At 48.8% G+C, this 26,436-nt stretch overlaps 1 protein-coding gene across 8 annotated transcripts in view; it reads left to right on the top strand.

The window, feature by feature from the left end:
* Positions 1-26,436, top strand: part of ATXN1 (ataxin 1) — a 384,633-nt gene that overhangs the window by 343,563 nt on the left and 14,634 nt on the right. For all 8 annotated transcript variants that reach the window (XM_036026476.1, XM_036026475.1, XM_036026474.1 and 5 more), the window contains one exon: positions 17,497-19,555. In XM_036026476.1, the coding sequence (XP_035882369.1) occupies positions 17,657-19,555 (1,899 nt within the window). In that variant the 5' untranslated portion in view covers positions 17,497-17,656. The remainder of the gene's footprint in view (positions 1-17,496; positions 19,556-26,436) is intronic.

The following is a 26,436-nucleotide window of genomic DNA, read 5'->3' on the forward strand; positions in this document are numbered from 1 at the left end:
GCATCGAAAATGATGCTCCACTCTTATGCCCAGGGAAATGGTGCAAAGCCATTGGCACCAGTATGGAACCAGCAGATGCTGGTTTGAGATGGTGGCCGGGGACATTGGGGCTTGTGTGGGACTTCCCGCCAGGCAGTTAGAGGTAAGAGAGTGGAGCTCAGGTGAGAAAACATACTTGGATCTCTTCGTGGTAGACAGTGTACTCTCTCACATGCATCGTCTTACAGCATCTCACAGCAATCTTTTGTAAATATTATTATTATTATTATGTACACGTTATAGAGGAGGAAAGTCAGGCTCAAAGAGGTTAACAGTCTTCTGAGGTCATAGTGCTGGTGAAGAAAATGAGTTTTGTTGTCATCAGGGCACCAACTTACGTTGTTGGGTTTCAGTTTGACCATTAAACACTTAGTGCCCATGGAGATGACAGCCGTTCGACGCCCCCAGCTGCATTATTTGTTGTCTTTCATTTGCTATTAGGGCTGTTTTTTGTGCATTTATAATGCTGTTGAGATTCTCGTTAGGGCATTGGTATTCTAAACAGATTAAATAGGAAAGATTGATTAAATTTTGTAATGAGTAATTATGTCTACAGAGTGTACTGTGCTCTGCCTTCAAATAAGTCGGAAAGCTTCCGTTGACACTGCAAAAATAAACAGTAAATAGTACAAACAAATCCAGATTAACACATGAGCGAGCACATTTGAATTTTATTTTTGAATGTAGATGTAATTGACCATTTGTTATGCAGACGAAGCTTTAGTCCAGTTTAGAAGAGAATGTCAGTGCACTAGTGTGGATTGTTTTCCAGAAGACAGTTTTAGAGACTTAGTAAACTTTGTGAACTGTTAAGATTTGAAATCCCTCATTACCGGAGGTGAAGCAAGAAACTTTTTAATTAGAGATTGTTCCATCTAACATCTTGGCTGGAATTGACTGGTGCATGTGATGCGTGAAGAAACCCGGGAAAGAACTGAAGGGAGGAAAGTGTGCTTTTTTAATACAGCCGGAAATAGGACCTAAGTCAAGGAGGTAGGGAGGAGGGCTCTTCCCAAGCGACAACCATAGCAACAGCAGCCAATAAGTATATGTCTTGCAGTGTGCCGGGCCCTGGCCTAAGTTCTTTGAATGTGTGAACTCAAAACAAGCCTTTGGGGTAAGTACTATTATTCCTACCTTAGAGATAAGAATACTGAGGCACAGCTGTGAGGTGAAGGAGCCAGAATTCCACCTCCGGCATTTTGTGTCCCAAGCCTGGGCCCTTCATTCCACAAGAGGAAGTTGTTTCAAGCTTGAAAGCATTTCATTGCTGGAGCTGGCTTTTCTGGAAGCCCTCCCACCTGTCAGCCCGGCTGTGACTGCAGTGTCCCACGCAATTCCATCACTACCCTATTTTCTTGAAGAGGAAAGCAAAGCTTAGAAAGTTGAGAAACTTCCCCAAAGGTCACCAGTTACTAAACACCAAAAGCTAGAAGTCTAGCCCAGGGCTGTGTGGCCCCAGTGTCAGCCATGTGCTGACCATCCCACAGTAGGAAGTATGGTGGAAAGTGGTGAAGGTTTCTAAAGGCAAAGGACAGGCAAAGCACTGTTTTTCTCTCTGACCAGCTTTTCATTATAACCCCTCTTCGAGTTGTCCAAGAAGTGCTGCATGGAGAGGGATTCCTTTCTTGCCAGACCCTACATTCAGTAAAGAATGTACACGGCCCTGACATCGCCCACTGAATGCAGTTGGTTTGACAGTGTGCCTCGTTCAGAGGGCGTTGGCATTCTTCCAGGGAAAGTGTAAAATTTTTTTTATTGAATGAATACCTGATTAAGTTAATGACGCTGAGCCAAGGGGAGGAGGAACAGTTTGGCAGCCAAATTCTGTAGGGTTTCTGGCAGCTCATTCAATGCTTTCAATGCTCCACTGGCTTCGTGCTGGGCCTCCTGTGAGCCCCAAGAGAGGCTGCAGTAATTACTCAGCTTTCTGATTGAAAACAGCCGCAGGTAGCAAGTCATCCCATTGTCCATTTTGCTGGTGATTGGAAACGACACAGGGGCATCTTGGGCCCCACGAAGCAGCCTCACTCTGAAATAAAGAGAGGTAGAAAGTAGGTTTCCCGCTTGTTCCTGTTTTCCAAATGAACCATTCATCTTCTGAGGGTCAGAACTCAGCCACCCATTCACTGAGGATGAGTCATACCCCTAATTTTAAAACAAACATTTATTTCAGAGAGAATTCTTATCTTGGCTGATTTTTACAGCTGTTCTTCCTGTGCTTTCTACACTTGATTTAGGCTGGTTTCAATAAAATTGTTATTTTTGTAAATACATATTCCTTCCAGTAAACCCAAAAACTACCAGAAGCATTTCCTTGGGATTGATGTAAGGAAAATCTGGACATAGTTTTGAATAATTGGATGTGGATTCTTGGGAGTCCTTCCCATGTAGCACACATCTTAACAACATCTCACATGGCGTACTTGGACTTCCTGCCGCAGGAAGCATCCGGGCTTAATAATCTCACATGAGAATTTGTGTTAGAAATGGAATCTCTGAGTGCAGATGCTTTTCAAATGCACACTGTTTTATGCCCCTCCATCGTGACTTCCATTTCTGATCCAACGCTGTATCGTTACATCAAAAAAGATCCAGACACACTTTGCCTTTTGGTGGCCAACATCTAAAAAAGAGAAAATTGTACTAGACCGACACAGGATGAGAACATGAAAGCAGCAAATAAAAGATAACAGCCCTAGCATCTCAAGGGATTTATGACATTTCAGGCTGCACTCATTATAGGGAGTTTACAATATAATGAAGAAAACGAGTGAAAACAAGTAAAAAGTACAGCGAACGCAATGAAGTGATAGACTGTGGTCGCTGTGTCAGCTTCGGGGAAGGAAGGGATGGGCAAGGCTGCAGTGGTTGTAAGTGGCTTAGCCAAGATTTCAGGACCCACAGTAAAAGGAAGTCACCAGCAGGGGGCCTCAGTGTGAGCTGGCGTGGAGGGAGTGTCCAGTGTCAGCCCAGGTGGGGATTGGAAGGATGGTTGAGCTATGGGACAGTGTGTGGATGATAGGAGAGAACAGGATGTTTAGGGGCACAGAGAAGAAGCGCAGGGGTGTGGGGTGGGGTTGGAGAGAACCTGAAGTGACATCTAAGGAGAGACCTGAAAGGGAGCCTAGAACAGTGGTGCTCAAAGTGTGGTCCCCCGGACCTGCAGCGTCTGTGTCACCTTGGGGTGAGAACGGTGGCCGGGGGCAGAGTTCAGATAGCGTAGAGGGTAAACCTACGCCCTGAGGCCTGGAGCCCTGCATGTTTGGGGCTGCAACAAGACACAGCTGCACCCACTTGTTTACGTATTATCTATGACGCCTTCACACGAGTCACGGAAGACACTGCATGGCCAGCGAAGCTGAAGATATTTACTAGGTGGTCCTTCTCCAAAGTTTGCTGGCCCCTGATGTAGCAGGTGGGACGGACTCGAGCTGGTGATCTAGTACAGGGGAGACGGTGTGGGCAGGGACAGCAGCCAGCCTTCTGTCTTGAGCAAGCAATGACAGGATAGAGAGCTTTGGGCACTGCCTTAAAATAATGCTTGTTAACTTTCTGTCGCTCATAGTCCCCATTGGAGGGGGTGAGAAGGTGCAAGCCATGTGAAGGGCCTAAAGGTGTCCTGAAGCGCAGCCATGGAAGCAGGCTAACTCTAGCAGGTATTTGGAGATCGGTGTAGCCCCAAGGAAAACTGGCTGTGGAGAGGCTCTGTGAAGATTATAAACAAAATTGCAGTTGGTTTACAAACTTTTTAAATCATGAGTTGTAATTTTTTAAAATTCTTTTTTAATGTGATAAAACATCCGTAACATGAAATTCACCACTTTAAGCACTTTTATGTGTGCATTTCGGTGGTGTTAGGTGTGTTTACCGTGTTGTGCAGCCATCACCCCTCCGTCTCCAGGTCTTCCTCAGCGTTCCAGACTGAAACTCCGCACACACGCTAAGCAGTAACTTCCCATCGTGCCCTTCCCCAGCGCCTGGTGGCCTCTGTTCTGCTTTCTGTCTGTGAATGTGCCCACTCCAAGCCCTCCTGCAAGGGGAACCATACAGTGTTCGTTCTTCAGCTTCTTTCACTGAGCACAGCGTTTCAAGACTGATCCTTCTGGTAGAATGTGTCAGAAGTGCATCCCTTTTTCATGCTGGGTAATGGTCCATGGTGTACACATACCACATGTTGTCTGTTCCAACCTCTGCAGGTGAACATTTGGGTCACTCCCGCCTCTCGGCTATGGTGAATGATAGTGCCATGAACACTGGCATACAGTATCTCTTTGAGTCCTTGCTTTCAGTTCCTTTGGGTAAATACCTAGAAATGGAATCACTGGATCATATGTTAATCCCACACTGAACTTTCTGAGGAGCTGCCAAACTGTTTTCCACAGCAGCCGCACCAGCCACGCATAAGGGTCCCAATTTCTCCACATCCTCACCAATACTTATTTTTCCTTTTTTTTTTAAGTAATGTCCATCCTGTGGGTGTGTAGTGGTGTCTCATGGTGGGCATGTAATATGTTTCTAAAGTGCAGTTAAAGGAGGTGAGAGCATCCTTTTTTGTGTTGTCAGGGCTGGAGCAAACGACCGGAGGCTGCACTTAAGCATCACTGAGACATTCAGCCAGGGGCACTGAGGTTATCAGGGAACTTAAAGACCGTTGTACCAGGGGTGCTCACCTCCGGCTGCTCACCTCGGGCTGCATGTCAGAATCCCCTGGTGTACCTTTTAAAATGCCACCGCCGGCCCCCATCTTCTGAAATCCTGATTCAGTAGGTCTCTGTGAGTCTGGACATTGGTATTGTGTTTAAAAGCTCCCTGGATTCTTCAGATGTCCAGGGAGGGTTGACTTCTCAGTCTGCAGGTGAGGAAGTGAGGCCCTGAGACCAGTTCTTCGAGCTTTCTTTTTTCTCAGCGCCAGGGCGACTGCCACTGAGACACCCCTCATTCAGCATAACCAGGAACACAGGAAGCCAGTTCTGTCCCAGGCCCATGCGCAGCTTTCTCTGTGCTCCGAAGGAAGTGCTTCCTGCAAAATTGGAAGAACCAGGCGATGGAGCCTTGGCCTCCATTCGGTCTGTTGGGACGGTCAGGGTCAGTACCCATGGGAGACTGCTGGTAATCAGTCCCACTCAGCTACTGAGAACATGGAGACACTGGCATGTCCGGTGAAGGCCTTCTCTCATCGCCCCAACACTCTGAACAGAGTACGCGGAAAGTCAAACCGCTAATGCTTCCTACATGTGTGTGCCGTGGGTGGCTGTCGTGGGCACGCTGTCATTCCAGCACCCGGCCCAAGTCAAATAACACCATTTGCCTGCCGGTCCACTGGCCACTGTTTTGGCCTTTAAGATTTGCATTGCTCTAACCCTTATTTCATGGTACATTCTTACCCCTGAACCCTAATGAATTTTATTTATTTATTATGTTTACTACTTTTCAATTTAAGAATATAATCAGTACAGGCTCTAAGAAGTTTATGAGTCAACTATAAAGTTAGAACAGTTTCTACAAGACTACCCTCAATTTCTGACAGCAATTACAAGTTTAGAGGGTTCTCCAAACTACCCTCAGGTTGGATAATTCACTAGAAGGACTCACAGAGCTCACTGCAAACTGTTAGGCTCATGATAACAGTTTATTACAGGGAAAATATACAGAATAAAATTAGCCAGGAAACGAGGCATATAGGGCAGAGGCCTGGAGGGGCAGAGCCTCCCGGAGTGCTCTCCCACGGAGCCCCAGTGCAAGACCGTGGCACACAGCAGTGCCAGCCAGGGAGACTCCCCTGGGCCTTGGGCTCTAGCATTTTTATTGGAGCTCAATCACATACCATCTGCATGGTTGATCTTTTGCCCCAGCCCTTCTAGAAGGTCTGGCAAATGTCTTCAGCCATTATTTCCTCTAGAGATTGGAACTGATACCAATGGCTCAAAGCCCCAGGCAAACAGATACACTTTTATCATGCAGGACATTCCAGAGGCCTAGACCTCACTTCCCAGTAGCTCAGGGCAAAGGCGAGACCTTCCTTTGGTTCAGGTTAATTCTTCACTACAGAGGGCAGGTTCACTGCATAATCTCAGACCTGGAACCCAGGTTGTCTCAGCAGATGAACCAAGATTTTCCTTTTACTTCTGCCACTTTTCAGCCGTGTAATCTTAGACAAGTCACTTACACCCTGAGCCTCAGTACCCTTGTCTTTACAGTAGGGTGGTCGTGCACCCACCGGTGGTCACTTGTACATAACCCATCACTGTAGCCTGCTCAGCGGTTCAGTGACTGAGGTCATACCTGCTTTGCTTTGGGGAGACTGGGTCTCAGGAGGTCTCAAGGCCTTTGTGGTCAAGAGGATTAAAAGGTTCGCAGTGTCCCAGAGACTGTGCGACTACCGTACAAGGCAAGCCAACAGATACAACCCTAGAGGAATGACTTCTCAGTTTGCAGGTTATCCATCCGTCTCTGCTGTCTTTTCAACCAGCCACACGGGGGCAGTGAAAGCTTTGACACCCTCTCAGAATGCCTCAGTTCCAGAAAGGCATTCTTCTAACTGGATGGAGGTTCTTCACCTTCTCTGGGCATCCGCATGGGCCATCTAATCTCTCGGAGGTCCAGCCCTCTGGTGGCCTTTGAGTGTGACTAAGCCTGTGGCTACTGCTGGCCCTTCGCTTTGTGGTGTGCAGCAAAGCATATGAGAGAGTGTGTGAGTAGACGGCTGGCAGCCTTCCCTGTGGGATGTGGAAAGAAGATTCTACATTTCCCCACCATGCCTTTTGGGAATTACTCATCCAAAAAGTATTGTGGAAAAGCAGGCAGACTGGAACAAGGAACCATTACACTTAACCCTTACCAAGAAATGTTTGAGATTATAGCTGACCTTTCTGTTCATTCTGTTGGTATGTGTTGAGTTGCTTTCAGGCTTTTTGGTGTGAGTGATGGCCTGTGCATTGGAAACTATTATAAGCATAGTTCCATCTGTTGGTCAGAGAAAGAAAATCAATTCTCACACATTTATAACTTCCTTTTTTGAGTAAATTGCAGATATGGGGAGGGGAAAGTTGCTGAAAAGGATTGGTAGTCTGGAGGTATTGTATTGATTTGATCATGGAACCAGGGGAAAGCAGCAACAGATAAGAGTGTGTGAAAACTGGGGACTCACCCGGAGGCCCTTGCTGAATCGTAGTGTGAGAGCTACCACTTACTGTGTGTGCACTGTGCCTGTTAACCCTCCCCGCCTCATAGGCAGCGAGAGCAGTCATCAGACTGCACACTGTTGAAACACCTACCTCCCTAAACTGGGTGCATGTCTGATTTTGAGTAAAGTAAAAATCACACTAAAAAATTACACATGCAGTTACGGTGAAGCCAGGGTTTCAGCCTGTAGTCTGCCTGCTCCATAGCCTCGTCTTCCTACTGCTGTCTGTCCTTCTTCTTATTAGTAGCAGGAATAACATGTTACCTTCCTATCAGGATTAATGATAATAATATTAATACTCTAACTTGGTATTTCAAATATGCCAGTGGATATGAATGCTCACTGAATTCTGAAGTAAGGTATGTGTCACTGGAGTGTGAAGAACATTAAATTGAGAATCAAAAATGACAGATTCTCACCCTCCCAACCCCAGTTCTGACTGGGGCCAGTTCCTTGCCCCTTGACATAGTGACCGTGTGAGGGGAGGAGACCATCGAGGGGCCAGCCACCTCCATCTTCAGGACCTTTCTGAGTGGGGTGAGGACACGAAACCCGGATGCAGGCAGGTTCCCAGCTGCAGTGGAGTGAAGGACAAACAAGATCTGGGTGTCCCAGGGTGGCTAATCTGGCTTGCTGACACTTTAAAGCAGAAAGATATTTGCTCTTGTATTGACCCAGGGAAGGTCTTGACAGAGAGGCATTTCCAGCTTTTCTGAAAAACTCAGACTCAACTTCTGTCAGGCAATTCATTTGGGACCGGTTTCAATTCAGATGGTTATCCCTCCAAGCGATTATTTTTCCGTCTTGAGCCTTTCCAGGAATTCCAGCACGGGCAGGCTGCCAGAGGACACTGGCTACCCAGATGCCGCAGCGACACTCCCCGGGAGCAGCCTGCATCCTGGGCCGGCCCGGCCCAGCCCCACCCGGCCTCGGCCCTCTTCCTCCTCTCTCAGGACCCAGCACGCACACCCGTCCTGTGCACACAGACATGCGCCGTGTCCCCGTGCAGGGGGCCCTGCCCACATGGCAGATGTCCTTGTGTTTCCACGGGTGGCAAAGCCCACTCCAAACACCCCCCATGTCACCATCATCACGTGGACTCGGAATGGTAATGGCAGAAGCCAAGAGTCTAAGAAAAGCTCCGCCCAGGGCTTGATGAAATCTGTCTCTCCGTTAGGCTGATAGTGGTAGCCAGTAACGGAGCCCTTCAAGGGAAGCGGGAGACAGGACTCTCACCCATGCCAGGCGGAGGAGTTCAGCAGCCCGACGCAGCACAGCCGAGTGTCTTGAGGGATCTCATGCAGCCGCTCCTTCAGGGCCTTCACTCTGCTGAATGTCTGCGACTCACTTGGCTACACTGGACTCAGAGCTACATCAACTCAGGGAGCACTCAAATGGGACTGTATTCTTTGAGGTGGATTTAAATTTTTTAGCTGTTGTATTCAGTTTAGTTATATTCATTATTCATTATTTTAAAAAAATCTATAGATGAACAGGGCTGAAGAAAGTATCACTTGTGGTGCTAATAACATAAAGACTGCGGTCTGTTTTCTCCTGCCATCCCTCTTCCCACTGAAATCTCAGCTGTCGGTGGTGGCCCATCCCTGCATCCCCGGTGGGGCCCTGCCACAGAGGCAGGCCCCGTGTTGTGTGCATCGCTGCCCCTGACCGAGGGTCCTGCACCCTGGTGCACACTTGAACTTGCTTTTTGTGATGCTAGAGGCAGTGAGAGTTTGTTCAGACAGCATGCTGACACCCACAGTTCTCCATGTCTGACCCAGGCAGGGTGTTCCCTCTGAGGTCTCAGCTCCACTGTGACCTGGATCACAGTTGAGTGGGTGGCATTGAGCCTGGTGCTGGGTGGTGCTGGGGGTCCTGGCTCACATGCCAGTGAAGTCAAAGACTCTGATATTTCTCCCTTAGCCAGCCCAGCCTGAAACACCAAATACATGCCAACCGCAGTCGAGGATGGATGCTGGGTATGGTGCAGGGGCTCCCCGGGCATCTTCAACCCCTCTGACCCCTAGCCTCCTGCCCCTTCTACACGTGAGAAAAGAAAGGATCTGCTCCGTAGCTGCCATCACCACAGTGCATCCCAGTCCATCAGGCTGCTCTGTGTGGGGGTTGGGTAGACCAAGACAGTGGTTTCCCGTCTCGTCCTCCCTCTGCCTGAGAGGCCATGGCCAAGCATCAGTGTCCCCATCAGAAAAGTAGAGGTAAAAATATAAACCTCATGGGTTTGTTATGAGGAGTAAATGAGTTGTTTAAATCGAGTTTTTGGCATAGAGTCGCTGATCAATATATGGAAGCTATTTGTATTTGTTTCCTAGGACTGCCATGACAGATTACCGCAAATTTGGTAGCTGAAAACAACGGAACTTGGGCATTATGCTGAGTGAGATAGACCAGACAGAGACGGACATAGAGTGTGTGACAGCACTTACACGTGGAATCCAAAACAGCTGAACTTGTGAAAACAGATTGTAGGCTGGTGGTTACCAGGGGCTGGGGCGGAGGAGTTGGAAGATGTTATTTAAAAGTGCAGACTTGTTCAGCTAGTAGATAAATAAGTTCTGGAGATCTGATGCACAACACAGGGAGTACAACACACGGCATTACAGACTTAAGCTGCCAAGAGACCAGTCTTAATTGCTCCCAACGCAAAGAGGATACAATAATTCTGTGATGTGATCAAAGTGTTCGCTGACGCTACTGTAGTAATCATAACGCAACATATAAATGTATCAAACCGACACATTGTACCCCTCAATTCTTTCTCAAATGAAAATGCAGAGACTTATTTTCTTAGAGTTCTGGGGGCCAGAAGTCTGAAATCAGGGTGTCCACAGTGCCTTGCTCCCTCGCTCCCTCCGGAGGCTCCAGGGGCAAGTCCTGCCTCACTCTTCCCACTTCTGGTAGCTCCAGGCGTTCTCGGCTCACGGCCACCTAGCTCCATTCTCTCGGCCTCTGTCTTCACAGGGTGTTTTTTTTAATGTTTTATTAATTATGCTATTACAGTTGTCCCATTTCCCCCTCTTTATTCCCCTCCGCCCAGCACACCACCTCCCACCCGAATTCCCCCCCTTTGGTTCATGTCCATGGGTCATACATATAGGTTCTTTGGTTTCTACATTTCTTACACTATTCTTAACCTCCTCCTGTCTATTTTGTACCTACTATTTTTACTTCTTATTCTCCGTACCTTTCCCCCCATTCTACCCTTCCCACTCCCGTGTTGATAACCCTCCATGCGATCTCCGTATCTATGATTCTGTTCCTGTTCCAGTTGTTTGTTTAGTTTGTTTTCATTTCAGGTTCAGTTGTTAATAACTGTGATTTTGTTGTCATTTTACTGTTCATATTTTTAATCTTCTTTTTCTTAGATAAGTCTCTTTAACATTTCATATAATAAGGGCTTGGTGATGATGAACTCTTTTAACCTGACCTTATCTGGGAAGCACTTTATCTGCCCTTCCATTCTAAATGATAGCTTTGCTGGATAGAGTGATCTTGGATGTAAGTCCTTGCCTTTCATGACTTCGAATACTTCTTTCTGGCCCCTTCTTGCCTGCAAGGTCTCTTTTGAGAAATCAGCTGACATTCTGATGGTAACTCCTTTGTAGGTTACTGCCTCTTTATCTCTTGCCGCTTTCAAGATTCTGTCCTTCATTTTAATCTTGGACAATGTAATTATGATGTATCTTGGTGTGTTTCTCCTTGGGTCCAACTTCTTTGGGACTCTCTGAGCTTCATGGACTTCCTAGAAGTATATTTCCTTTGCCAGATTGGTGAAGTTCTCCTTTATTATTTGTTCAAATAAGTTTTACATTTCTTGCTCTTCCTCTTCTCCTTCTAGCACACCTATGATCTGGATGTCAGGACCTTTAAAGATGTCTTGGAGGTTCCTACACCTCTCCTCATTTTTTTTCTTGACTGTGTGTGCGCACTTCAAATCTTTTTCTGCCTTCCTCTTGCAAGGACGCTTAGCCCACCTGGACAATTCAGGATGATCTCATCTCGAAATCCTTAATTCCGTTCCCCTTTTCCAGATAAAGTCACATTCCCAGGTCTAGATGGACATATCTTTCAAGGGTCCACCATTCAAATCCACTCCTCTATCTGATGAATGATACAACTTAAGGTTTATATTTATCTTTCATTTATGTCCTTAGGCACTTGTGTGGAGTTTTTTTCTAGCATGGATTACAAGCTGTCGTTTCTTTTCTCTTCTCACTTACCACCCTCCCTGAAGCTTGATCCTGGGTGACAGGGCTGCCAGGTTGAGGAGGGAGCCCCGAGTGCACTGGGCACATCGGACAGCTTGTTCTGCGAGGCCCTGCCAGGCCTCAGCTCCCCGCTCAGACGGCTTCTGGCCAGAACGGACCTGCATGGGGCCCTGCATCCCCACCAGAAACCACCTAATTTTGGATCCAGTGGCCTGCCCCGTGAAGCACCACGCTGGGCACAGCCAGAAGGACAAATAATCAGTTCTCATTGAGGACACAGTCAAAAAGGACATTGCAAAGTAGGCCAGGCTTAGATGCAAGCCACCTTGACACAGGATGGAGTCACTCTCTCAAAATATTTGTGACAGGAAAAAATATAAATGTAAGTGTAGCATGAGCACCTGGCCAGGGCCAGGGTCCTACCTGGCCAGTTACCTTGGACCATCAGCTCAAAGTTCCAAATGCCACCTCAACAGCTGGGCTGACAGAAGGGTCCCCACCTCTGTAGCTAGCCTAGCCCATTTTTAACAGGTCTCATTATGTGCTAATTTCTGCTGTATATATCAACGTCATTTAGAGCTCAGTTCTGTTTTCCTGCCCTCCACAGGCAGCCCTTCATAGATCTGGGTTTTGCAATTATGCCTCAGCTTTCTCTGTGCTTCCACAGACCACACATCTTCAGCCATCGCCCATGGCACTTGCCTGCCTTGTGCTCAGGCCCCTCACTCACCTGAGCACTCGCCCTGGATCTGCCCTGCTTTGCCAGTGTCCCCTCGCCTCAGCACTCTGTGACTTCGCCAATGCCATATACAGTAGTTAGTCCCTTATTCTGAATACTGTGCCTTTTTTTAAATGAAGCTTATAATTACTCCCAATTTTTTAGGCACCGTACCAAGCTTTTAGTTCATATTGAATGTATAGGCCAACAAAAAATTCTTCAGCTCTTCCATCTGAACCATTCTTAAGCCAACCATTCTCTCCAGTTCTACTACTAAGCTAATTGAGCTATTGAAACCAAGGTCAGGCATTCACATTTATTCTCATTAATCTTAAATTTCTTGGTTTTGTGCCATCGCTTCCAGGTTCTGGGAGCATATTTGAATATTAATTGCAATAATATATTAAGCATCCCTTTCAGCCTTCGGTTACCTCTGAATATGACAGCCAAAATACTAATACATGTTGAATAGAACAGACCTAAAAATAGAGTGCTGGCATACCATTTGCTCCATTGTGACAATTAAGATCCACTATATACGCTAGGAACAAAATAAATGAATGAATGTGTGATCCGTTTCCTTTGGGCCATGCCTGTTCAGTCAGCCATGAAGGTATCTACTTATGCTCTCATCCACCCCACCTTTCTCCATCCCAGAAATCCCGAGGATGTCAGGGTTGGGTCAGTTTTCAATATTCAACCTAAGTGAAGTGCCTTCTGCCAGCATACCACATGGATCTTCCAGTTTAGTAATACAATAAAACAGAAAGGAGATTGGCATGTCAGAACTCACAGAATCCTTGTTACGTCCTAGTGACCTTTCTCATCAGGTCCAGGTGTTCTGTCTGCTAAATGATCAGAAGGTTTTTCCCAGAGCTGATGCAAGCTCATCAGCCAGTGTGCTGCCTTCTTTGAAACTGTTTCCGTGCTTCCATTGTGCACAGGCATGCATGCCAGGCAGTCAGGGGCTTCACTCGAACTGAGAAACCCTCGGGGCCGGGTGTGCCGGGCAGAGCAACCCAGTTGATCACCACGACCTCGGCATGCAGGTTTTAGGGCTGTGTGTGTCCACTCCTTCTAAGAGCATCTCCCACTCAGAGCGGCTGGTGGCTGTTTATGGGACTTGGCGTCAGTGCGGATATGTTCCCACATCTCAGCACAGAAGCATCTTGTTTTCTGATCACTTCGGAAACTGTCTAACCCCATGGTCATGGGGGAAACATTTTTGTATTAGAGAAAGATATGTGTGCCTTTCTTTGCTAAAAAGGTTGTTTTTCTTTCTGGAGAGGGTTGAGTCCCGTATAAAATCTATGATAATAGCCTTTTTAAAGTGGGTTTTTCTGTACTTCTTGAAGCTAGAAAGAACCAGAAGGAAAGAAAGGAGCATCTGTTGTCAGAACCGCACTGGTCCCGGTGACACCGAAGGAAACGGCCGAGTTGAGCCTCGGTGATCGCTGCTGGTCTCCAAAGCTCCATCAGTTCCCTTTGCGTGCAGCACCCAGTCTGGTTTCCATGGGAAAGAGGTTAGCAATGTTTACTATGTTTAGGAGCTTTATGAGTAGGAAACTTAATCTTATACCTGAGTTTCTGAAACCTTGCCATGCCTGTGAGTCATCTGGGGATCTGGTTAAAATATAGATCCTGCCTCCGGAGGCCTGGGTGGGGCCTGAGGTTCAGCATTTCTGCAGCTGCTGAGGGACGTGGTGCTGCTGGTCTGAGGACAAAACTTGGAATGCAAGGCCTTCAGCCACTGAGCTAAATACTAAAACACAGAGAGAGAGAGATGGGTATAAATGCATATATAAAGATGCTGGAGATGAATATATTCAGAACAGTGATTGTCAGGCAAACTGTATGTAGTAAATCCTAAATGAATCTATCTCAATTCATCTGTTAACTCCCCCTCCACTTTTGCTTTTCTAATAATAATGTTTAAACGATGTGATCTGCATTTGGGGTTCTTTTGTAACTTTGGGTGTATGTACTCTTGTGTGGCTTCATGTTTTGAAGAAACCTTTCTGTTGTGGCAGGAACATCAGAGGTGGCCTCCTCCTCGGGTCCAGCTGGATGTCCCTGAGAAGGCAGTCAGGGACACAGTCCACTTGTCTGCAGCTGGAAAGAGACTCTAAACACAGAAATCCTCCTCCATTTTTCTTCTTTTCTTCCTTGTCCCTTTCTCTCTCCCTTCCTTTTCCCTGCTGTACTTTTTCACCTTCATCATTCACCTCTTTCTTCTTTTCGATCCTATGAATAATTAATTACCCAGTGTACCAGGGCCATGGTGGCATACTGTGGCTCCCTCTGGTGGTTCACTGAAAAGACAGCAAGACACAATCCCTACCCTCACAGTGTTCCCCCTCGTAGGAGATAGAGACAATACAGAGAGAGAATGGTGCAGTCTTAGAATTGGAGCCTCTTCTCCTCCAAGCTGCACTGGTAATAGGAGACTTGGTCCTCCTACATGCGGGAGGAGGATGGGTTGAATATTTTATCAGTCTGGTTCTTTTCACTCCAGTTCTGTCTTAATCTTTGTATCCTTGATGTATCATTATCTGGAAAAGATGTTTACCAGTAAATAACTTTTAGAAAGAATATATGTGAATTTGTTTGCCAAGGCCAAGTCTTAGTGGTCCCTTAGCAGAAGACCAGTCATAGAGTCTATACAGAGAATCTTTAGAAACAGCTAAGCCTGTGTCTCTACATAAACAATGTCTGTAAACCAAGGCACTACTGAGAACCAAGTCAGCCTTTTTCAAACTGTGTTCTTTAAAAAGTACCTTCAAAGGGGTTTTCTAGGTTTGGATATTGTGCATTCAGTTGTATGGGCAGTTTTACATTTGCATTGCTAATGGACCTCTTTCTGAATGTGTTTGACATTTTGCTTGGCTTTGAAAGGACTTTTCTGCTGCTGCTTTTTCTTCCCTGAAGCTGCCTTGGGCTAATTAACCTATTCCCTCACTGGCTGGGCCTACTATATGCAAATGTTCTCATTCCAGATTCTGACACACCACTCTTGCGAGAACATACTTAATGAAATCCTGTGGGGTTGTATTGGATCGGTGTTAACCGTGGAGCCAGCAGGGGGCGTATGAACCAGTGGCTTTAAGTAGATATCCCACGTAACTTTTCTTTGCTCTTTGATATGGGAATGTGGGAGCTCATACAGTTCTCTTTCTTAAGGGTGACTCTTGAAATCTATAGATAAAAGATCATTATCAGTACTTTTTGAGCAACCAAAAAGGGCAACTGTTTTTGATGCTTTGTAGTTTAATTTTAATTTTATTCTGTTGTTTTGAAAATAGTGCTGTCATTTTAATTGATTTGCAAGTACTGGGTGTAAATTATGTGGTGCACTTTTTATAAGAGAAGACTATGCAGAATATAGTTACCTAGGACTTTAAAAAGCTGTATAGGTCAGGAGGGTAAATAATTGACATTGCTCTTTTAAAACAGATATGTCTTAAGCATTACTATTTTAGTCCTTTTGTTTTTTGTTTCTGTCCCAGTCTTTAAAGTGCCTTTCGTCATCTGATAAACCCTATTATTATTGAAATGTCCTTCGATTTTGAGACGCCAAACAGCGCCTTCAGTATATGCCTGATTATAGTCATTGCGGCTAGGGAACTTCATCGTGTGTTTGTACTTTCGTCATGATGTCACTAGTGATATTAAAGAAAAACCAACAAGGACCACTAAATCTCTGACAAAAAAATAGAGATTCGGGTGGGGAGTGTAAACTGTGTAGGAGAGAAGTGGGGTGTGCTGGTGCTGGGAGGGGAGTGGTGGGGTGACCGAGGGAGAAAAGTGGCTGTTGTAATAAGGACATGGCTGTTGCTTCAGGTAGACAAGGATCAGATGGCTGTAGGCTGCTGCCTCACTGTGTTTGTTTTAAAATCAGGTCGTAGAAAAGAGGGTCTGGGTAGAAGGACTGCTGAAACCCCAGGGCCTGTAATTCCTACAGCCCGCCCTCACTGCTTCTGAGGACCCAGCAAGCGGCTCTGCGCATGTCTGCAGCCGCAACTTGCGTGGGGAGCTCCTATCTGCCGCTGGTTAGGCTGGTCCCCGTAGGTCCCGCCGATGTTCGGCCTCTGGCCAGGTATGCATCTGTTTGCCCACACAGTCGTGACTGGGAATCCAACCGTTTCTGAGAGACAGAGATATGCGTCCATGGTAGACTGGCTCTTTCCAAGGAGAAAGGTGGCAGGGGTGGGGGGGGGGGGGCGGGGAAAAAGAAATTCAAAGGCCACTTGGAAAGATTCAGGAATGAAGCGAGTGTGTAAACATCATGCATCTGCCTAATTATCACATTTTTAAAATCCTCACCAGAAAGTATGTTTGTTGGTTTTAGAGAGAGAGGAAGGGAAAAAGAGAGAGGGAGACATCTGTGTGAGAGAGAAACATCAATTGGCTGCCTCCTGTATGCGCCCCAACCAGGGATCAAACCTGCAACCCAGGTATGTGCCCTGACCGGGGATTGAACCTGCAACCTTTTGGTGCACAGGACAATGCTTCAACCAACTGAGCCACCCGGCCAGGGCCCTATTATAGCATTTTTAAAAATACTGTAATCATATTCATTTTTTAACTACCTCAACAGACTTCTTTGGGTTTTCGGTTTACCCTATGAGTAGCTGTACTGGGAATTCTTTGGAAACTTGTAGAGAAGAGGATTATTCTGGCTGCCTCTGCTCTGTTGGCATGTGCATACTGTGTGTGTGTGTGTGTGTGTGTGTGTGTGATAGAGAAGGGAGAATTGCTGCAAAGTTAGGATGGGCCCAGGGTCAGGTGGAATCTTTGAGCAGTGGCTCTGCTAGACGGGGGTGCAGAGATGATGTGCAAAGTAGTCAGTTCAGGGTTGTCGCTCCTGACTTCCTCCCGGGGCCCAGCTCTGAGGGCAGGGTAGGGGTCACCTTTGCTGATGCCTTCCTCCCTGTGGCTTCATTTGATTTGCCATCAAGGTAAAGAAGAGGTAAGGAATAGGACCAGCACTTCTGAAAAGGAAACTTAAGAAACACATTGTCTAACCGTCTGATAAGAAAAGAGAGAATGCATTGAGAAACATGTCTTAGAAGAGTTGTTAACTTCACAAAAAGGCATCTGCTTTAAGTTTTGACTTGCTTGACATTGTAAATAATCTTCTTGATATGCTAGCCTGTTTTAATGCTGGGGCTAGAATCAGGTTTTCGGAATTCACAGTGAAGCCAAAGCCTAGTCTTAGTCTTGCCAAGGATGTCCTTTTCTGGTGCTCATATCTTGATTTCTGTTCCCTCTTTTCCTTTCTCTTCCCTTTCCTCTTCCCCTTGTCACTGCCCTCTTCCTTTTCCCAGATTCCAGAGCTGCGGCTGGCGGATCGCACCCACGGGGAGATGATTCCTCATGAAGAGCCTGGATCCCCCACAGAAATCAAATGTGACTTTCCGTTTATCAGACTAAAATCAGAACCAGCCAGACAGTGAAACAGTCACCGTGGAGGGGGGACGGCGAAAAATGAAATCCAACCAAGAGCGGAGCAACGAATGCCTGCCTCCCAAGAAGCGCGAGATCCCCGCCACCAGCCGGCCTTCCGAGGAGAAGGCCACGGTCCTGCCCAGCGACAACCACCGGGCCGAGGGCGTGGCATGGCTCCCGGGCAACCCTGGTGGCCGAGGTCTCGGGGGTGGGAGGCAGGGCCCCGCGGGGACCTCAGTGGAGCTCGGTTTACAACAGGGAATAGGTTTACACAAAGCGCTGTCCACGGGGCTGGACTACTCCCCACCCAGCGCGCCCAGGTCTGTGCCAGCGACCACCACGCTGCCCACGGTGTACCCTCCCCCGCAGTCAGGGACTCCGGTGTCGCCCGTGCAGTACGCTCACCTGCCGCACACTTTCCAGTTCATTGGGTCCTCCCAGTACAGCGGGCCCTACGCAGGGTTTATCCCTCCGCAGCTGATCTCCCCGACGGCCAGCCCCGCCACCAGTGCGGTGGCCTCTGCCGGGGGTGCCGCCACTCCATCCCAGCGCTCCCAGCTGGAGGCCTATTCCACTCTGCTGGCCAACATGGGCAGTCTGAGCCAAGCCTCAGGACACAAAGCTGAGCAGCAGCAGCAGCACTTAGGCAGGACTCCAGGGCTCATGGCACCAGGGTCCCCACCACCCACCCCGCAGAACCAGTACGTCCACATCGCCAGCTCTCCGCAGAACGCGGGGCGCACAGCCTCTCCTCCGGCCATCCCTGTCCACCTCCACCCCCACCAGACGATGATCCCACACACGATCACCCTGGGGCCCTCCCCCCAGGTCGTAGTGCAATACACCGACTCTGGCAGCCACTTTGTCACTCGGGAGGCCACCAAGAAAGCCGAGAGCAGCAGGCTGCAGCAGGCCATGCAGGCCAAGGAGATCCTGAACGGGGAGATGGAGAAGGGCCGGAGGTATGGGGCTCCCACCTCGGCCGACCTGGGCCTGGTGAAGGCCAGCAGCAAGTCAGCGCCTCACCCCTACGAGTCCAGGCACATGGTTGTCCACCCCAGCCCCGCCGACTATGGCAGCCGTGACTCCGCAGGCGTCCGGGCCTCTGTGATGGTCCTGCCCAACAGCAGCACCCCGGTCTCCGACCTGGAAGCTCAGCAGACCGTGCACCGAGAGGCCTCCCCCTCCACCCTCAACGACAAAAGCGGCCTGCATCTGGGGAAGCCCGGGCACCGGTCCTACGCACTCTCGCCCCAACAGGCCCTGGGCCCCGACGGCGTGAAGGCCGCCACCGTCGCCACACTGTCACCGCACACGGTCATTCAGACCACACATAGCGCTTCGGAGCCACTCCCAGTTGGACTGCCAGCCACAGCCTTCTACGCAGGGACTCAGCCGCCTGTCATCGGCTACCTGAGCGGCCAGCAGCAAGCGATCACCTATGCGGGCAGCCTGCCCCAGCACCTGGTCATCCCCGGCACCCAGCCCTTGCTCATCCCGGTTGGCAGTGCTGACGTGGAGGGGTCGGGGGCAGCCTCTGCAATAGCCACTTCGTCGCCCCAGTTTGCAGCAGTGCCTCACACCTTCGTTACCACCGCCCTTCCCAAGAGCGAGAGCTTCAGCCCGGAGGCCCTGGCCACCCAGGCCGCCTACCCGGCCATGGTGCAGGCGCAGATCCACCTGCCCGTGGTGCAGTCAGTGGCGTCCCCAGCGACAGCTCCCCCGACGCTGCCCCCCTACTTCATGAAAGGCTCCATCATCCAGTTGGCCAACGGGGAGCTGAAGAAGGTGGAGGACTTGAAAACGGAAGACTTCATCCAGAGCGCAGAGATCAGCAACGACCTGAAGATAGACTCCAGCACCGTGGAGAGGATCGAGGACGGCCACGGCCCGGGCGTCGCTGTGATCCAGTTCGCCGTCGGGGAGCACCGGGCACAGGTAACGTTGTTCGCCGGGCCACACGGGCGGGACACCCCACCACACCCCCACCCATTTCCTGGCAAGATGAACTTCTCCGGGAGGCAGGGCCATCCGGGCTGTGGGGCAAAGGAAAGTTTTTCCCTTATACCTAGACTCCAGACTGAATCCTCTCTAAGAGAAAGACGCACTGACACCCCCAGACATCTGCTGTTTGCGGTGGACTAACTGCTCTACATCTAGAGTGAGGCTAGCCAGGTACCATCCTCAGGACAGTTTCCGAAAGTCACCCCTCAAGCTGTGTTGTTTTTGTCCTGTGATTCAGATAGAGACCTGATTGAGAAAGGCGGTGGCAGCAGCAGCGTTCAAGGCCCCGCTAGAGGCCATTCTGCCCCTTTTTTCTGTGTGAGGAAGGGTTTTTTGCTGGTTGGGTAAGGACCTTAGATGCCCAGAGTCACCGCATCTCATACCAACATCTGCATTTTAAAATGCAGGTTTTATTATTGTTCAGGCAAGGCCAACGGATGAGGAGACAATGGCCCTTGAACTCGTAGCTTCTTACACTCACAGCCCACGAGAGGGGACATGCTGCAGGGGCGCCATGGGGAAGCCCAGGGTTGGGAGGCGGAGGGAGCGCGGGCAGGAGCCTTTCCTGGGGCTCTCGTGGGGAGGGAGGGATGAGAAGGGGGAAGCAGGTTGAGGACTGGCTAGTCTGAATAACTTCAGTGGGCTTGCTCTCTGGTTGTCTGGTGCCTGCTGCTGCGGGGTGACTAGAGCAGGTGGGTGTGGCCCGGAGTCTGAGAGCCTGGTGGGGGAGGCGGCTGGGCCTGTGGGTGGGTGGGTGGTGTGCACATAGAGGGCTCTCTCCCAGGAGAGTGGGTTGCTATCCCTAGGAATTAGCTAACCCTGAGGGGGCAGTCCCTCCAAAGCCAGCAAGCCCCCCGGATGTGAGAGCATCAGCACACAGAAAATAAAAGGCACGGTTAACAAATCCGAGAGGTCGGGCTATGCCAGGTGCTCTGCTGGGCTCCTTCAGTCCACCCCGTTCCGGTCTCTCAAGTCTCTTGCACTCATTGACTCCACAGCCCATTTATATGAAACAGCAGCTGCACTGCCCAGGTCGCTTCAGTCAAACAGGCCAGGCCCTGTGGGAGCTTCCCTGGGAATGTTTCCATGAGGGACCTTGAAACTCTCTGTGTGATGGTGCCACCTTCAGCTCTGAGTTGAAAAGGGTCAAGGCTTTTAACTGATAGTTGAGATGTTCTCAGAAAATAAAACAAACCCCAAAAAACAAATTAGTAAATTGTTTGAATTGTCTTAAGTATATTTTTAAAAGGTCAAGTCAGGTGGATGGGAGGCCAGTTTTCCAAGGTGTTCTCTGGGAACTGCCAGTGAATGACCGGGTGTGGGATCTCACACAGCACCAGGGGGCCTGTCTTCCCAAGGGCTCTCGGCCCCAAACACCCTCCTTTTCTATGGTGGGGCATCACCATAGGCCTAGACTCTCTGGCAGGGCCTAAGAAGGCTATCTCAAAGTTCTGATTGGAAAAAAGAGCAAAAGCCGAGATTTTTTTAAATGGCATCATTGTTTAGAACTCACTACCCGGCTGTAGTTGCTGTTTGCTCCGACCTTCCTTTGTGGATTGGGGTGGGTCCTGGAAGGAAAACGAAATGAGTTCTCTTCGGCATAGTTGTCTCTTAACAGACCCCAGGGGAAGCATGAAGAATAAACAAGAATGGAAAGTAAATGTGTTTTTCCTAGTGTTTTTTTTCATTCTTAAAGCGTTAGTGTGCACAGAGGCCGGCATGGAAAGACGTGTAATTTTGAAACGCTGCTGGTTCCGGACCAGCATCTCTTTCAACCTGGGCGTAGAGAGCAGCTCTGGCTGCGGGCTGTGTCTCGAGGCCCTGGCAGCCTCTCAGGCCTGAGCTCACAGGCCTCTTCAGGTTTCAGATGGACCTGGCAGGTCTTAGAGTGAAAGCAAGCATCTCTCTGTGCTTTTCCTGCTTGATACTTTGCAGAATGAATGTTTAAGTGATACAGAGATTGGCTTCCAGGCCAAGTCTCATTTCCTTCCCATAGCCAGACCACTAGTCTCTTTGCTGACAGCCAAGGTGCAAATTAGAAGGTAGAGTATCTGTCACAGCCTGTTCGCAGGTCTGTCAGGACGGCCCTGTGTGGTCCAGCTGCGTGCTGGGAAGGGCTCCCGCAAAGAATGGCGAGAGGGCTGTCGTGGAAACAAAGTGTGAGCCCCCAACACAGCCAGCGATTTGTCACTTTACGGAGAAGCCTATCAGAAGCAGGCTGACATCATCACAGCGAAAATACTCCACCAGCTGTGTTTGGCGCAAGTGACAGGAGCAGGATCAGTGCAGAATCAGGGAGAGAAGGCAGAGAGAACTGTCGTCTGGATGTAATTCACGTTCCGGGGACGGAGCACCCGCTCTGAGTCCCTGTCACCATAAGAACCTTCTCCCTGGTCTGGAGAATCAGTCCCTGTCTTCCCAACTGGCAGGAAATCACTAACACACCCACAGGGAGATTAGAACTGTGCAAATTGCTTAACTTCATTAGCAGAATCACAAATTCGGTAGGGGAAGTTGTGGGAGCAGAGCTGGCTTTCCCACAATAGATGGCCTTATGACCCAGGGCATAAATCCTGCGTGGCTGGAGAGCCACCGGGAAGCCTGACCTTACGCAACCCTCGGTGGGCATCCCAGTGGAGGCTGAGCCCTGTGCAGAGAGCCCTGAGCCTGGCTGCTGGTCGGCTGCAAGACAAGTTGCTTTTCCTCTCAGAGCTGCCATTTTTCTCATCTCAAAACAAGCAGATGACTCCTTACACCTGGTAACACCGTGGGCCTTCTTGTTTTGTCATTCTTTGCTGTCCTTCCTGCCTTACAGAGCATCACTTGTGAAATTCGCCTGCATTGGCTACCAAAACTGGGGGGAGGGGGCATAAAGGGAACCTCTGTTGGCCTTGTGCTAGAGGCCAACACGTAGACCTGGTGGGAACTAAAGACAGTCTCCATAAAACTGAGTGGTGTTTTTTTTTTGTTGTTTTTTTGGTGATTATTTTTAAGGAGCTGAATTTCTGATTATTATTGTAGAAAGACGCCTCCAAGGGTGCTTCCAGCTGAAGCCCCAGACGAGGCAGTATAGGAGAAAAATACTTCCACATATTCATCACCATCCCTGGGACCATGTCATACTCAACACGGCATTTCTGTGCAGCCGAGGTCCCCCACCCCAGGAGCTGTGGGAAATGAAGAGGATTCCAGGGGCTGTTCCTTACAGGCGTGTGCTCCACACCAAGCCTCTTTGGGCCACACTGCAGTCTTCTTCCTCTTCCCGTGAAGGACAGGTGGCATGTTCCACCCCAGGTGGGAGAGTCGCTGCTTCTACTGCACCTTCCTCTCAGCCTTGGTGACTCTAGTGCACATTTCCAAAGGACAGTAGAACTCACATCCCTTGGGGTCTCACTCCCAAATATAATCCACTTAATATTCTCTAAGTTTGAGTTCCTAAGTCTGTGGCGAATCCCAGAAGGGATCCCGGGCAGTAGCATGAACGGGAGAACGAATGCGACTCAGTAAGAGCTTGTGGCATCGCCCGCTGGCGCGGGAAACCGGTCTGCTGGTAGGAAAATGCGGAACTGGGAGCTGGAAAGACCTCGGTCTGAATCTGTCCTCCACCACGCTGCTCCGTAGCACTGGGCCCTCATACAAACCATTTACAAATTACTGCACTAATAATTTATCATGCAAATTACAATCTCTAAGCCTTCCATTCTTGGTTACATAGTGGAAATAAGGGGGACTGCTGTAAGAATTAAAGAAAATACATTCAAAGGAACCAGCACAATATGTAGCACATAGTAGGCCCTCAACAGAGTGAGGTTCCCTTTCCTGCTTTACTTAGGTGACTTTGGCCCTGAGAATGGACACGGTTGGTTAGCTTCTGAACAATAAATAAAAGACTCCGTGCTCCAAAAAGAGTTTATGGAAGGGAAGACAGTTTAGAAAAGCCTGGAAAGAAGGCTGGACTTGTCCAGCCAGTGCAGCGAGCCGTCTCCCCTCCTGCTTTTCCGTGGTGCGTCCCCATGAATGGCCCAGGAGCACCCAAACAGCATGGCGTACACACGTGTGGTTTTCCGAGTATGTGCTGCACTAGAGGGATGCCTCAGCGGCCCAGCCGTCCACGTCAATAAAAGGAGCCAGGCAGAGGCAGGGGCTCATGGCCCCTCCTGCAGTGTGGCCGCTAGGAGGGTCACAGCCAGGAAGGCCCTACCCAGAGGGCCTTTAGCTCCCCTATCTGGGAGAAGTCTCCCGCCCCTGTGTCGCATGCTCCCCAGGCCTCAACTTTTCTGAAGAGGACACAAAATTGGCTCAGAAGAATTGTAGTAAATTTTATTTGCAAAGTGCTCCGGGCTGACACTTTTCTTGGACTGCTTCTTTCCTAACTGCTGAGCTCCTTATGTTCGTAGGACTGTCTGTCGCTTCCTAGATCCTGCTGGGGTGATTGCTTCCCCTTACCGCCTTGGTGACTGCTTAATATTCAGTGCCATCTCCTCCTCCCAGCTCCGTGGGGGGTGGGGGGGAGAGGTCTGTGCATTCACTCATACAGCAAGTTATAATGATGTGCTTACTGCACGTTTACCCATGGCTTTTCTTTCATTCCACTATTTTTTAATTTGACTGCTGTATTCTGTGAGTCATCAGTGGCAGCATTATGCAGTTAATGGATTAGCTGGTGCCTAAAAATAGCCAAAGCCCTCATGCAAGCAGCACATAAGCCTGTATAGTCCCTTAGCAGCCAAGGCAGAGCGACGTGCCAATGTCTCACACGCGGAGCCTGATAGAAACGAATCTTAATGGATCAAAAAAGAGGTAGTAGCCCTGGCCAGGTGGCTCAGTTGTTTGGAACATTGTCCCGTACGCCAAATGGTTGTGGGTTCAATTCCCGGTCAGGGTACACACACACCTAGGTTGTGGGTGCATATAGGGAGCAACCAATTGTAATTCCTCTCTCTCTCCCTGCCCACTTTCCTCTCTGTCTAAAAAATTAATAAATATATATCCTCAGGTGAGATTTTTTTTTTTTAAATGGAGGTAGTGGCAGCCCTGTGTCCAAAGCCCAGTACTGGGCCTGTGGTTCAGTCTCAGTGATAATCCTCCTCATCTCCAGTGCCAGACAGGCGGAGAAGCAATAGCCAACCACGTTTTTGTTTGTCTATGTGTTTGCGCCCCTCCAAAAGAAGACACGAAGAAGAAAAACGCTCTGCTTTAGCCTTTGTGTGATACAAGTCCCCCAACTAGGTGATCGCATGTACACTATTGAAGCAGATTCTCTTGGACAACTGTTGTATATAACTTTTCAAAAAATAAACTTTCATTGTTAAAAGGAGTTCCCAGACACTCAGTTTCCCCTATTGTTAAAATCTTGCATTTGTGTAGTGTATTTGTTACAACTGATGAGCCAGTATTGATGTGCCATTAACTCAAGTCCGTGGTTCACGTAAGGGTTTACTGCTTGTGCTGGGCATTCTGTGGGATTTGACAAATGTGTAATGTTGTGTCCAGCACTATGGTGTCACACAAAATAGTGTCACCGCTCTAAAACCCTTTATGCTACACCAACTCCCCCCCCCACCCCAAAGCCCAGGCAGCCACTGGTCGCCCACAGCTCCACCCACAGCTCCCCCAAGGCTCTGCCTGTTCCACAGCGTGGTGCAGCTGGGCTCCTCCAGTGCACGGGCCGGGCCGTTCAGACTGCACTGTTTCACTTGGCAGTCTTCACCAAGGGCTCCTCCTTGTCTTCCTGTGGCTTTGATAGCTCATTTATTTCTGGCACTGAATAATGTTGTTCTTTAAGGCACACATTTTAAACCCCAAGAGAAGAGGGCAAGTGAGATAGAATCTGTGTGCCTGAGAGCTGCCCTGGTCGCTCACTGAGCAGGGAGATCCCAGTGGGGCCTCCCAGCAGCAGAGGCTCTAGGAGTCTTGTGAGGAGAACTCGACATGGCATTCGGGATTTGTCTGCGGAGGCCCCTCTGTCTGCACCCGCACGGGGTTCACTGAACAGACAGACCTGAAACGCTTCCACTGAGGACTGGGTCAGGCTGCACATCACATGAGCTTAAACAGAATGCTCAGAGATATCCTTACAACCTGACTGAAGAGTTGTGATTGTTTTTATTAATGATTTTTTAATCAGCACCTGAGAATATGTTTATGGATTTTTGAGACACAGGGAGGGAAAGGGGAAGGGAGAGAGACAGAGACAGAGAAATGTCAGTGTGAGAGAGAAACATTGATCAGTTGCCTCCTATACACTCCCTGACCGGAATTGAACCCACAACCTAGGTACGTGCTCCGACCAGGGATCGAATTTCAAGCTTTTGGTGTATGGGATGGTGCTCCAACCAAATGAGCCACCCAGCCAGAGATTTATTAGTGCTTTTTAAACATTGACATGAATGGGTCTCTTGCTCAGCCCTTTCATCGTTGTTCCAGGGTTTTCTGACGTTCTGCTGTAGAGGATGTAGCCATGCAAACTGTCCTTCTCTTCATGTAAAACAGGATCAAGAATTTCATTTGCAGGCAAAGTCAGGAATTCCCAGTTCAATAATTTCACCGAAAGCAGGTCATACTCACTGAAACTCAGCTTCTGAGGTGTCACTGCTCCCAGATACAAGAAGAATTGGTACATTCGGGCAAGTATCAAGCAAAAATGTTTTGTAAAATGGATGCCCTTCACATTTCTAAAAACCAGGATTGTTATTAAAGAGATGGGAGACAGGTTTAAGCAGTAGACATTTTGTTTTCTTTATATCTTGCTTTTAGAGGTATGTACATATGTGCATATGTAGACAGCACCCAGCTAAGATCGAAATATGCAAACA

This window comes from Phyllostomus discolor, chromosome 5 (genome assembly GCF_004126475.2).
Source record: "Phyllostomus discolor isolate MPI-MPIP mPhyDis1 chromosome 5, mPhyDis1.pri.v3, whole genome shotgun sequence".
NCBI classification, from domain to species: domain Eukaryota; kingdom Metazoa; phylum Chordata; class Mammalia; order Chiroptera; family Phyllostomidae; genus Phyllostomus; species Phyllostomus discolor.